This window comes from Balearica regulorum, chromosome 2 (assembly GCF_011004875.1).
Source record: "Balearica regulorum gibbericeps isolate bBalReg1 chromosome 2, bBalReg1.pri, whole genome shotgun sequence".
In the NCBI taxonomy this organism is placed as follows: domain Eukaryota; kingdom Metazoa; phylum Chordata; class Aves; order Gruiformes; family Gruidae; genus Balearica; species Balearica regulorum.
The window spans coordinates 160,845,702-160,859,610 of record NC_046185.1 but is presented as its reverse complement, the minus strand read 5'-3'; the positions used below and the strand labels follow the sequence as shown (position 1 = coordinate 160,859,610).

Here is a 13,909-nt window from a genome sequence, read left to right as displayed (position 1 = left end):
CTATTTTCTTACCTGACTCACAATTCTTCCTCTTATTTTACATGAAAGATTAAAGTGTAGTAAATTTAATCATTACCGTATGATAATCCCCAATGCAATGTGCTAAGAGACCAAACTATTCATACTTCACCACAAAGTAGTCTCTCGTCGTCCACACGCCATCCATCTCAGTTCTGCCTCTTCTCACTCACAGGCAGGAATTTTCCTATTCTTGTCATTTTCTTTCCCATGCTTTGTATTGAAAATATGACCCCTCTGTTTTACCAGATAAAGTCCTTCTAAGAAGCCATTTCTGCTCCCAACCTAGAATTTAAGGATGACTTAACTGCAGGGAAGAGAAGTGTCCTGCCAAAGTGACGTGCCCAGAAAAGTGAACGAGCTCTGCTGAGAAGACCCTGACCACGAACAGGCAGACGCTGTGTCGGAACTGGGGAAACCGAGGCACTGCCCGTGTCCATGCCACAGCACCTCTTCACAGCCATCTCCTCTGCTCCCCTGCCAGGGTGCTCCAGCAACGGGTCCTTTCTATGGCCCATAGCTTTCCCCAGAGGACGCCCTCCCTGAAAAATCTCTGGCTCTGGTTCAGTTTCTGGTGAATTTAGATTCATTTTTCAGAGCAGTCTGAAAAAATAATCTGTCTGGAATACAAATGGGCTCAAGCTAAAGAGCCTTTCAAAATGCTTCTGAATTTAAGCGAAAGCTATTAAAGGCTCCTGAGCTCCATTCCTTTTTTCTCCAACTCCGAATAGTTAGGACATTTATGGAGCATTTGAGTTCTGTTTGCTTTTACAACAGTGAGTTATTTGACCTTTATTTTGCCTCTTCACTTAAAAAAGAATATTTGAAAGGCGAATAACAGAAAAAGAATCGCCTCCCACCATCCTTGACAGGGACAGTAAACACAATTAGAGATGGTACACCAGATAGACGTCTGCACTTGTTTCCTGCCCTTCCACTGAATCTCAATAAAAAAAGCCCTTTGATAAAGTTAATTGGATGATTCTCTCATTCTGCTGGAATCAAAGGGCTCACAGAAACACAAGAGCTGACTTCATTAGACTGAAAGGTAATGAAGGACTTACTCTCCCAGCCACCATGTGGTCACATTCACCACCATTAGTTCCCTTGGTTCTGCATAAGCAGTAACAATTGAGATGACAACATATTTTACGGGATCAGAGATGTCACCTTCCAAAACCAAAGTACAATGACACTTCCCCAAATTAAAATACAATGGGATGCGGCTGGCTGCTCTGGCAGGCTCTGACAGTCCTGCATTGCCGTACAGACGGTCAGGGTTCGGTTTCCAGCGGCGAGCAGGGCTGCGCAAAGGCAGAAGCAAGCCTGAGGAAAGGTGAAAGCAAGGCTTACTCTTGGTCCACTTCCTAACTGCATTTATGTCAAAGGAGCACATGGGAAGGAGCCACGCACGCAGCGGCGCAGTGGTGGGCACACGGGCCCTTGCCCTGAGGCTCACTGCATCTACTGCAGGTTCCCGGTGCCGAGGCTGCGGCACCATCCAGGACACGCTCCCCGTCCTGCTAGCTGAGGTCAGTTCACTGCTCATAAATAAATGGATAATTGAAAGACTGGGAAAAAAATAATCAAAATGAGATTTATTGTCCAGTGAAGGAGGGGTTTAAAAATGGCATATTTTCACTTCATTTCGTTGTTCCAGGGGTTGCTTGTGCAGTTCCCATGAGTCACTGGACAAAACAAAAACAATGCTGGGACCAGAAGTAGCACAAAGCGCTCCTCAGAGTCCTTCAATATTGGAGTCACTCCTCGGATGTTTTCTCATCCTGGTTCATCAACGCTTTCCTGCATTACTGATAGCAGAACTGCAAGTCAGTGCCAAATGAAGTTGTAACGAACCCTTCACTTTTCACCCTACTCCTTTGTTTGTACATCCACAACCCAAACTAATCCACAAACCACCGTGTCAGATCCACAATCCATGTACAGCTGATTATCTACAGCTAGCCTCAAAATCTAATCAGAGCTTTGTGAAAGATTTCCCAAAAATAAAGTCTGCATTATTTGCTCCTAGGTGTAATCGATCACAATTTGGCCAAATTGAGACGGGCTTTTTGTTTGCAAAACGAGCTTTAAGTGATTCAGGTCCTTCTGCACTGGAGAGATTCCTCCTCAGAATTTACTGCTCTCTTCCCCTACTTTTGTACAAATTACAAATTGTATCAGTAATGAGTCTGTATTTCTTTCAAGTCACTGATAAAGTATGATATAGTATAGCAACAGAATGTTTTGTCTGCCTAGAAACAAAATTTTCCACGGATGAGCCTCAATTTATTTTATCAGCCAGGTTTTTATTCATTTAATAGGCTCCATGTTTATTCAGTATCTTTCCAGTTTCTTAAATCAAAATGTCTTGTGCTACTTTTTTATATACAAGACATCGATGCTATGACATTTTCCAACCAAATTTATAATTCATTTAAAATCCCACATTTGTTCAATAAGAACTGTTTACCATTATTTCCAATCCAAATAAGTCTATTATAATAGCATCATTAACTATCCAATATTAGATATTTCATTGTTTTGCCTAGGACTAATGTTTGACTGACAAACCTGTAAATTATCCTAATTGCAAACATTTTAAATATTAACACGGTAATTGCTTTTTTTGCAGTCTTTTGGAACTTCATTTCTGCTCCAAGATTTATTCAAAATCAGCACTAGTCAGAGAAAGCTATGCCAGTTCATTCAAGGGTGTTTTATCAGAGTTGTTTGGATTTAATTTTAAAATGTCTAGCTTTAGCATCGTCTGCTTTAAATACACTTCAGTCGTTAATACAACAGTCACCATTATCATCTAGGATAAATATCTCACCAGCTTTTTCCTCATGCAGAGAAAAGAACTTGTAATGCGCACTCTTTTCCAAGCTATCTTCTACATTTTTATGAAAATTCTATTATTTCCATAAAGGAATGGATCAATATTATTCTTCAAACTTCTCTTCTTCCTCCTCTTTCCTCCTCTATCTGTAATTTGCTAGCTGCCTCCCCATGGCCAATTGTCTTCTGGTGTCATTTTCTTCTCTCTAATCATTCACAATCCTGGGCTTTCACCTGAAAGCAATGGCTATCGGTTTCCTATAATTTCCACAGCTTATCCTTTAACCTATATTTTAGATGAAGGATCTATAAGCATTCAAGGTGTTAAGACCTCTAAAACTGATAGAGCCATTTGGGCGCAGAGGAGCACTCATCCCTGACTGCTGCCCTGCCACAATGTACCAGAATTATTTTCTGAATGATGCTCCACATCATCATTCCTGATTTTCCAGGCATGTGAACCGCCCCTTTTGCACTTTCTTTTCCCAGACTGGGGAAATCTAGTGTATCCAATAGCTTCTCAGCTCCTGGTTATCCTTGTCTATACTGCTGTATTTAATGATCATCTAAGGTCTCTCTGCAAGAAGGATTGAAGCCATTTCTGGAGGCACAAGAGCTCCCTTTCGCCTTCACATCATGCCAAAAACTGCTACACAAGAGTCTTCACAGCATTATATTCTCCACCTTCAACAGAGGAAGGTGAAAACTATCCCTATCCCCTTCCTGCCATCAGTCATAAAGGAAAGAAGAATAAATCATTTATAATAGTAGCCATGTCAATGAGAAGCGATTAAGCCTAAACTTCAGGAAATGTATGTCACATTCCCACAGCTGCCAAAAAATTCCTGTGTGAACCTGAACAAATAATTCTGCACTTGAGTTTCCCAGCTGCGTAATGAGGATTGTTGTCACAGGATAATGATTGAGAGACACTTACATGGTAAGGTGCTGAGGATCTCTGTGAAAAATGTTAATTCCGTTTCTAAAAGCCTTTCACAAAGAACAGAGGAATTAAATTAATGGCAGATTGGAAAGCTGGGTTGTGAACTACTCTTCTCTATCTTGATTTATAGCCCAGGCAACAGAAGAGTTAAATGCAGGAAGAGAGACATCCCTGATGAATTGCCAGTCTCCAATGTGACGGGTGAATGGAAAAGCCATCCTACTGATGAAATACTGACTTTTAATATACAAAAATTACACATCACGCTGTGAGTTCAAACTTGAACAAAGGAAAACCATCTCACTCATAGAATCATAGAATGGTTTGGGTTAGAAGATCACCTAGTTCCAACTCAAAGATCACCTAGTTCCAACCCCCTGCCATGGGCAGGGACACCCTCCACTAGACCAGGTTGCCCAAAGCCCCATCCAACCTGGCCTTGAACACTTCCAGGGATGGGGCATCCACAGCTTCTCTGGGCAACCTGTGCCAGGGCCTCAACACCCTCACAGTAAAGAATTTCTTTCTAACATCTAATCTAAACCAACCCTCTTTTAGTTTAAACTTGAAAGTGAACAGCAGCTTGGGAACATACTGGCAAACGTTTATTCAGAATTAAGTGAAATACTGCGGTCTGATGCTAGCTATCATTCGCTAACAGCAAAGATCCCGTTCTTCACATTGAGGAAAATGATTTTTAGGATGAGATGTGTGGCAATGGATTTTGCTAGTTGATCTCTTTTTTACGAGAATTTGGGCACTGCCAGTTGGTTTCTTACGACTTTGTTGCATGTGTTGAACAGAGCTTCAAGTATGATGTTAGAAAAAACCCTGGGTCTTATACACTCAATCAAAAAGGTCTGTTTGAAGAGCAATTTCAGATGTTAAGCCCCAGTTGCATGGTTATTCCGAAGTTAATTGCACTTCCATAAGCAGAACTTGACTCAAGTCTGGGGAAAAAACCTGGCATTTACTGAATCTGCAAAAAGGGGGAAATACTGAAATGTTCTTCCCGTTGTCCCCAAGAGAAGCACTCATCAAAAGAGAGTCCCATGACCAATAAGGGCAAAAACAAGGGCTTCATAAATGGTAAGTGGAAGTCATTAAATGATGTCACGTAATATTACACATGAGCGAGATTAGCTTTGGTATATTTTTTTCTTCAGGACTGAGATTCATGCAGCTTTCTCACCTTTCTTTGGGAGAAGGAGGTGACAAATGGGAAAATCAAGTTTTAGCTAGAAACCCCTGTCTTCTTCCAGCATGACAACCCTTTCCAAAAACATCACATTGTTCACTTTATTCAAACCCACCAAACAAGCGCCTTTTGGCAACACTGTATATTTTAGCTTCCCTGGCATCTACAAGAGTTCCTCTGCGTCAGCGACTCCTACGTCAGTCTTAAAAGGTCCAACACAGAAAAGAACAAGGCCAATGTTATAAACATATTCAGCTACTGATGAATTGCAGATTTTTTTTAAACAACTGTCCTTTCTTGTGAGGTGCAAAAGAGTAAAGACTCGTGCTGTCAACAGACCTAAGTTATTATTGTTCTAGATGCAGATTAGCTTCACTAAGGAGATATTTATTGCTTCACCTGCCTTGAACTATAATTGCAGACTCTTTGACAAACGGTCTGTAGCAGGTTTAATCTTCACAGAGGTCCACATCCTTGTAAATATTGTCACAAGTCAAACTGGTCCGTTGTGTAGCTATAGATCAGCTTTTGGGGTTGTCTACCTTTCAGAGGCGTATCTCTCTTCACCAAGCCCGTAACTTGGCTGGTAGGAGGCTTACATTTAGCAGACCAGCTTATATTTCAACGCTCTGTGAAAATAAGGTGGCCAGGACCTGAAGATGACAGATCCAACCCACAATTTTTATTGCTCTGAAGACTGTGTAGGCACTGTACAACCATCCCGTATGTCATCCATTTTAAAGCAAGCAAACTTTGTGAACGTATTAGTTTAATTTAATAGCAGGCCATCAGAAAAACAAATCACAGCGATGCCTCCAGATGGATAACCTTGAGTTAATCCTATATCAGAGAGGAACCTTTCCACCTTGTTTACAGGAAGATCCTACCGCTATGGCTTCAGCAAATGAAGGCAGCTCATTTTGCCAGTGCCAGGGACAGATGGATCAATGACAGTGAACAATTAAAACCTCTGTAGCCAGAGAGCAACCATCAGGAGGTAATTCCAGGAAAACATACTGACAGCCACAGACACCTATTTGGGCACTGTATTTCTGTAGCAACACCACAAATTTTGTTAGCTAGCTATATTCCTGAGAATACAGTTATGCAATATCACTTCATTGAATTACAACGGTATTAGAAACAATGTCTGTGGTATTTAAAGCAATATCACCAGAGATTAGCATTGTTTACAAGTGATACTGCATAAGCAGTGTCATGGTAAGGTCTGCCAAACTCACTGTATTTCCCCTAGTGTATCAGTCTCAACAGGTAAATGGTATGGCAGGGAAGATTAAAATCCCAGGTTTTTCAAGCCTAATAAATTGTGTCTACCACCAAGGAACTCAACCACTGCAGCGAAGGTGAAGCTTTGGAAATATCCTACCTTGCGAGAAGCATTTTTGTCTGTGCTCTCCACATCACCGTCCAAGAATGGCATGGCAAATGAGCTGAGATCCTGCCAGGACAGAGAAGAAAAATTGATATCCTATATTAATGTCTTCTTCCTTCCATCAGAGCATCCCACCATTGTAGCCCATGATTTTATTATCAGAGTGCCCACTGCTTTACCCATAGCAATTGTTGGTAAGCAATAACACGGACTCTGATCATTCTCCTTGGCAGTGAAACCAATGGCAGATCTAAGTAACAAGTGAACAAGGAGCCCTTACCAGCACTTGCACTGCATCACCATGAAAAAGCACCTGCACAGCCAAAATCAAAAGTCCTGTGCTAAAACTTCCAAGGGGAGGTAGTCAAATCCCACAGAAAAATTCATAGGAAATTACAGTTTAAATATAGCCACTTGCTCAGCAAATGGCCTATCTTGTCTTTAGTGGGGTGTATAATTTTAGTCTAAAGATTGCAGTAAGCAAAACCTGAATGAGAATATGTTGATGCTCTGAAAAATATGTAACATATATGACAAAGAGGGAGAAAACTGTGACGTGGTGCTCGAGGAGGAAATAACCAATTCACTTGCACAGATTGGAGAGGAGCACCCAATTCTGTGTGACTAAAGACAACAAAGCCATAAGAAAAGCACACATGCTCATCTTTAACTAACAAAACCAAACTGCAATTATAGTCTACCTCCTGCCGTCTGTTCTGTTTATGCTACCTTGTGTTCCAGCCACGGAGGTTTTAGAGCTCCCTTCTACATGCATAAAGAAATTATGTTAGTGTCAAGTTTAGCATCTGTTTGATCAGAAAAGTAGATAATGAGAAACTCTATGACCAGAAGTGTGGAGCTGACTAATGCTGAAGAACTGAGGCTTGGATCCCAACCCTTGATCTAAATGTCAGGAATACCTCCCCAACGCAGAACCTCCCAGATGCAAGGCATCACACTTTCCATGTAATGATTCAGTGCTTCTCTACCACCACATCTGCATCCCATTTAAAACAGTTCAAAACATAAATAAATAGCAATTTCACGTAAACCTAATTTGAGATTAAATAGAGCTTAATTAAAAATTAGCACCGGCCGGGAAGTCTGCAAGGCTTGCTTGCCTTCAGAATTCAGAGCAGCCACAGGTCTAATCACATCACATTGCGTAATCATACTAAATCCAAAATATGCTCAAAAATGTGTATAACAGGCATAATCCTTACAAGTGTTTGAAAATATTCTGGTTACATAACAAACAACAAAAATAAGGAACAAAATATTGAATTACTGGAACTGAAGCACATGGGAGTAATTCATGCCAAGTTTGAAAGGGGAAAAAAAAAAAAAAAGAAAAAAGAAGAAGAAGCAGCCACAGCCAGGCTTGGCCAAGCTGGCCCCAAATCATTAGGCCACAACCCAAAGTATTCACGACAAATTAGTGTGCTCCCGGCTCTGTCTATGCACATGCAATGGCAACTATCTACAAAGGCCCAAACTACAAAGCACCAACCCAACTATATAACGGCATGTCGCCGTGCTTTGACGTCTGTGTTTCACATCACCTTCGTTTGTAAATGAAACTGTAAGCAAACATCTCAAAAACAAAAGAAGCAGCAATTTGCTTGGTTTAGATTTTCATTGCTATCAAGATTTGATGGAGGCTGAACCAGGCACCGCAAGACTTTAAAGAAAAGCGTCTGTATTAATTTGCTTATTCTTATAATTAGTTAAGATCAAAATGACTTACATACTCCATATAAAAATTAAAAATTATTCACCATTTATAAATGGCATTTATAAACACTGTGAATAAATGGATTATCATTATTGTTGTTGTTGTTATTGTTATTCCTACTTCATATCCTACTGCAGGATTTAAATGAGCAATCTCTGTGAAGAAGTTTAAGAGCCTAATGGAAAGTTACACAAAAACATATCCCCTCGTGTTTACTTTAACTTAGCCAAAGGATTTACCAACATTTTCCTCTACCCTGCTTTGGTAGTGCAGAAGCTGGAATCTGATGTGTGCTAAGTAATTTTCCATGGAATAAATCAAGGAAATAACCTCTTCTGTGCTCCACATATTAGCATCCCTATAATACTACTACTTGTAATCTATAGGGAGAAAACCTGCTGTTTAGGAAGGCTGGAGACTTGATGGAAGAAACTGGGTTTAAGGGGACATATATCTAGTAATCAAGGTTGAAAAAGCTGTTCAGAAAATCTGGAACAGCTGGGAATGAAACCATAACTTCTTTTTTTGAGCAGAAACCTTCAAAACCATGAGGTGGTAGGCAGGTAGGTACAACTATTTTTCTAGGAGCTAAATTTCAGTTCTCAGTTACAATTCCAAGCTTAAAACCATGTATATATTAAATTATCATGAAACCCAGCTGATGTTCTAATTTGTAACTCTCAGCTACCACGGAGGTATGCTTACTTCATCTGTCTTTTCATGCAGAACAGGAGATCTCTTACTTGTAAGCAGAAATAACTGGAGCTATACCTCTCTGGACAGCATGAGACCTTTCTTTGTTAATACAGAGCAGGAGAACATTTCAAACAGGATAATAATTGTACTCTCAGTCCTGTGATAAAGTCTGTAATTGTAGCTGCTACCTAACAATTTTTTCATCTTTCACTTCTCCGTGGGATTCTGTATGTGAAGACATCCATTTAGCGAAGGAGAAAATACATATATCAAATGCCAGGTTGCAAATACTGCTCTCTTAATTCCAACCTGTGGGTTAAGCAAGGAAATACTAGATGTTTATTTTCTCTTTGCATGTATCTCTGCAGAATACAGACTAGATACCTATTTCTTTGTGTTCCTCTTCATCCAGAAGCACAAGTGAGGACGCAGTGGAAGATACAGTAACTCTTAAAAAAAAATAAATAAAACCACTCCAAAAGTGTTGCAAAACACCACAGTACTCTTGACAGGTCAATGGTGCAGCCCTAGGCCTTACCACATATCTGACTGCTCTGATCTCCTGCCAACAGATACACATTGAAGGCTTGCTCTGCCATTAACCTGGGATTGAAACTGTTCTTCGAGAGTTTTCTTGCTCTCCAGCTCTGCTTTACTGCGCTTGGAATCAGTGCCCTGGAAAACCATATGGTTCTGGAGAGACATTAAAAAACTTCTGCCAAAGGTGTACAGTGACTTCTTGGTACGAGCAAGAGTCCTTCTCATTTGAGACTGCAGAGCCCTGGCTGAAGAACGAATGGCATCACTCGCTGTGTCCATCAGTCCTGTGCTATATCCTCGGACAGACAGCTTCTGCAGAGACCACAGTCTATGACCATCGCTGTAAGGAACAAAGGCCACCAGAGATTGCAGCTCCTAGTGCTGCTAACCTGGAATTAAGAGTATGCAAAGTCTGGTTTGTAAAATTTCATTAGCTTTCCTCAGTCAGTCCTTCACATCGCTCGGTACTGTCAGACAGCCTGACATCACTCCTGCCATCCCTGATCAGAAAAAATGACCTCTTGAGCAGTTTAGATTTACTTTACAGCCACAAATCCGTTTCAGATTTATTTTGTTTTCAATCCACTTTTATTTACAAGAGGTTGTCATGGCAGCTCCTGTTATATTTGCTGAAGAGCATGGCCCCAGGGATACCAAAGCTTTCTCTGGAGGACAGCAGAGCTGTGACACAAGAGCCGCAGCTCAGTGCTCCTGCTGCCAGCCAGGCTCCCTCCTGGGGAGACCAATCTCCCACATCACCTACTCAACAGGTGATTTTCCAGGCCTTTTCTTATTGATAGCACAGGAGGTTAACAGATCTAAAAAAGCAATTAAATTGACTTTATTGTTTTTAACAGGCTTGTCTCCTGCTTTAGTTTTTGTAGGGTGTAAGTCAGGATAATTCTGCCTGCAGGCATGCTTACCTTCTCCTACCACTTCTTTCCCTATTTCCTCTGGGAGGAAAACAGGTATCTGGAAGGTTAATGATTCCTCACACTAATTTCTCCTCCAAAGGTGAGACTAACTCTACGGTGATTCTTGTCTGGGTTACCCCTGCATCTAGAGGGTGATCCTTCGTAATTCCAGCTCTTTTTCCTTTGACAGCCCTTATATCAGAACACTTGGGATTATGTGAAAAGAAGGAAGAATAAAATTTTTGTTCTTTGATATCTTGGGAAAACAAAGAACCTTTTCTCAGAACTGTTTTGGAGACTAGGAAGGAAAACTACATTTTAGGATACAGAAAGCAAATCTATTGGCTGGCACAACATAGCCAAATAGCAACAGGAGCAAGATCTGGTTAGCCAAGCCATTTTTCACCTTTTCCAGCCAGTTTCACTGTTCCTTTCCTTACTGGGGAGGATTTCTGCCAAAAAGTCTTGCCCAGACACGCTGGTCTGGACGCTGCTGCAGTTGGAGACCTTGGTGTCAGAAGAAGGCTTCCAGCAATTCTGGTGTGGAGGCTGCAAGCTTAAATAACAGACTGCTAAATCCTTGAATCCAGTAAATAACACAGAATAAACAGGATTCCTTTTTTATTATTGTTTTGTTTCAAGGCTACTTTGGCAGCCAGACTGATAAAGCTTCTCTGCAACGGCTGAAGCCATGCAGCCAGCAAGGCACTCTGGGGCATGCTGTGATTGACAGGTCAGAGACCAGTTTCCAGGGTATTTTGGGTAGAAGTAGGACCTCTTTATGGCCCCGCTCAACAGTGGTCCAAAATTTCAGGGCTGCGTATCAAAAGAATATTTCACAAACAGCTCCCTGCTGCCATCCTTCGCAACTGTCCTTTCAAACGCAAGACATGGCCATGAACAACACGGTCGGGTGAAGTCCTGTGCCCATGGTGGTGGGTCCATGACCTGCAAACATGGTCAACTCTTTGGCAATGTTTCAGAGGTGACTCAGGTCAGAATGGCATCACAGCAGCCCCACGGCCCATCTCTGCTGAGAGGCTGGGTTTCTCAGCTATAAGCAAATTCAGAGTCCTAGCGTAGGTAGCATCACGCAGTCCTGACTGCTGATGGTGTCATCTATGAGACATTATTTTTCTGCTTCGCTAAGTTCTATATTTGCGCTAGGATTGCACCAAATTTAAGGATGTGAGATGCCTGCCAGACATTACAGTTTCTTTTTACAACATAACTCAAGCAGGAGGTGACACTTTACTAAGACAGCTTTTCAATATGGGGAGACAGCTCCTTTAATAAAATAAACAAAGAAAACAAGATGCCGAGAAATTACGCTGTGCTGACAAGAGCCCTGATCTCACAAAAAATTGCTAAAAGCTGCACTCCTCAGCATCGCACCCTCACAGGGCTCTCAGGGTCTCCCCCTCCGCTAACATTACTGAGCTATGAGCACTTCAACTATCCTACCAAGGACAAAGAAAGTCCGGATTTTTATTAACATTAGCTGTGAACAGTTTCTTTCAGCTCAGTCTGCACACCAGCAAATTTTTTTTTAGATCAGCCTTGGATTTGTAGCTATTACAAGTCTATGTAAAACTCTGAATAGCAAATACACTATGTATGCTAATAGCCTGTGAGCAGAATCCAAAGTTTGAACCCTGTGGAATAGAGGGCATAACTTGGTAGCTCTGATTGAATAGAAAAAATTTCTTTTTTTGAGAACAATCCTAGAAGCCTTTGGGGATTTATATCAAATCACTCAATTACTGCACAAGGAAAGATTCAAAACTGACATACACAGGAATTTCTGTCCTTTTGTTTTTTGTTGTTTTGATGTACTAGTCAGAGTATAGTAGAATAACACTTGCTACATCGCTTTATTCCTTTAGGAGCAGGTTGCTCATTGCTTTGCTTTTCTCCCTCCCCCATGCCATCTAGACTGCAGCATGTGTTTTGGAGACAGATATATAAGTCGTACTGTGAGACTGAGGATGCTGGTGACTAAGTCTCGGTATGACTCAATGGGAGTGGGCAGTAACAGATGTACAAAGCTGGTTAGATTTGTGCAAGCCAGCTTTGTACTTCACAAGGCTATTCCAATTTATTTGTTTGCTATTACTTTTAAGACTATTCATATTAAAAAAGAACAATTGAGTGGGTCTGGAGAGTTTGAGATGGTAGAAATGAGATACAGAGACTTGATTTTGTCTGCAGCATGAAAATGCCAGAGGCAGCATGGTCCAGGAGTTACCCGGGTGACCACGCAGGACCAGCTGTGCGCACTTTGATGTCAAGGTGGATACAGCATCAGATTTGAAATAACAGAGGGTAAATGACCCTAAATGACATGCCTGGAAGAAATGGGAAATATTCAGTCCCAAAGAGGTATAATCTAAAAAGTTAGAGAGTAATGGCTGGCTGAAATGTAACCCAGATCTGGGTATGTGAAAATCCCCATCCATCAGGTGGTTATTCAATGTCCTATATCAAAAAAACTCACATACAAAAGTTCACCTAAGAAAATCATCCTACACGTAATTTAAAGGTGTTTCCTTCAGCTGCAACAAGAAACAGGCAAAGTACTGAAGAGCTACTGAAGCCACTTCTGCCCTGTTCTCACCCATGGGTCACCCGGCTTGGATTGCCACCACTTGGTCGGAGAGAGTTGCTAAAACTAAAAATTTCAAGGGGAAGGGGATAGAGAGATCCATAAAACAAATAAGTCCTTGAAATTTCCCTGAAAACAGCTGTCTTCAAGTTGTTCTTCCTGAGTTATCCTGATCATGGGATACCAGCAGCCTCCAGCACACCCTTCTTAATTTCTAAACTTCTTGACTGATCCTGACAGGCATTAATCTCCAGCAGTCTACAGCAAATTCACCTTTTTCCTTCTGAGGCTGTTCATCAACAAAAACTGCCAAGAGACTCTGGATTGTTTTGTGTTTTGCTCTCAAACTCAGACTTAAATCACTAGAACACATTCCTACACTGTTCACCAAAAAAAAAAAAGAAATGTTCTTTCAAGCCTCGTGCTCTCCTGTCAGGAAAGACCACCATATCTTCTTGGTGCCTCAGCCTTTGCGGATGAGCTGAGCACAGATAGCCTGGGGTGGGATGCAATCGGTTCTGCCTGGAGCCCCGTAATGTTTGTACTGCCCAGAGAGCTCAGGGCTGTATGAAACACCGTGATGAAGGGTACTGCTCTCTGCCTCATCAGTAAATCCCAGACCATAATTATGGGCTCTCTGACAAAGCCTGAATATGATTGCCAGGCACACGACAGCCTGGTTTGTCAGCTCCTTCGCACCACGAACCACACAGCGCAGTGACTGGCAGCATGTTTGTGACAACAGCAGATGGACAACTTAGCAAATGTGTAAATAACAAAATGTCAAAAAAAAAAAAAAAGAGAGAGAGAGAAAGTGAGAGAACAGAAGCAAGTCAGGGAGGAAAACAAAATTCTCAATATTCTCTGTGACACCACAATCCGCACATAAACTCATTATTAAATGCTATTCCTGGGTGCTCAGCCAAAGGCAACCTTTCTCTGGTGAGACGTTTCCTCCAAGAAGCACCTAAAGTTAAGAGACACAAGGTGAAAGGAGAAGATAACATACCTCAGACCTGGAAAATG

General features: G+C 41.4%; 1 protein-coding gene across 8 annotated transcripts in view; it reads right to left on the bottom strand.

Annotated features, from left to right (window-relative positions):
* The window catches only part of PRKAG2 (protein kinase AMP-activated non-catalytic subunit gamma 2), a 223,771-nt gene that overhangs the window by 149,229 nt on the left and 60,633 nt on the right, over positions 1-13,909 (bottom strand). For all 8 annotated transcript variants that reach the window (XM_075746692.1, XM_075746691.1, XM_075746694.1 and 5 more), the window contains exon 2: positions 6,388-6,459. In XM_075746692.1, the coding sequence (XP_075602807.1) occupies positions 6,388-6,459 (72 nt within the window). The remainder of the gene's footprint in view (positions 1-6,387; positions 6,460-13,909) is intronic.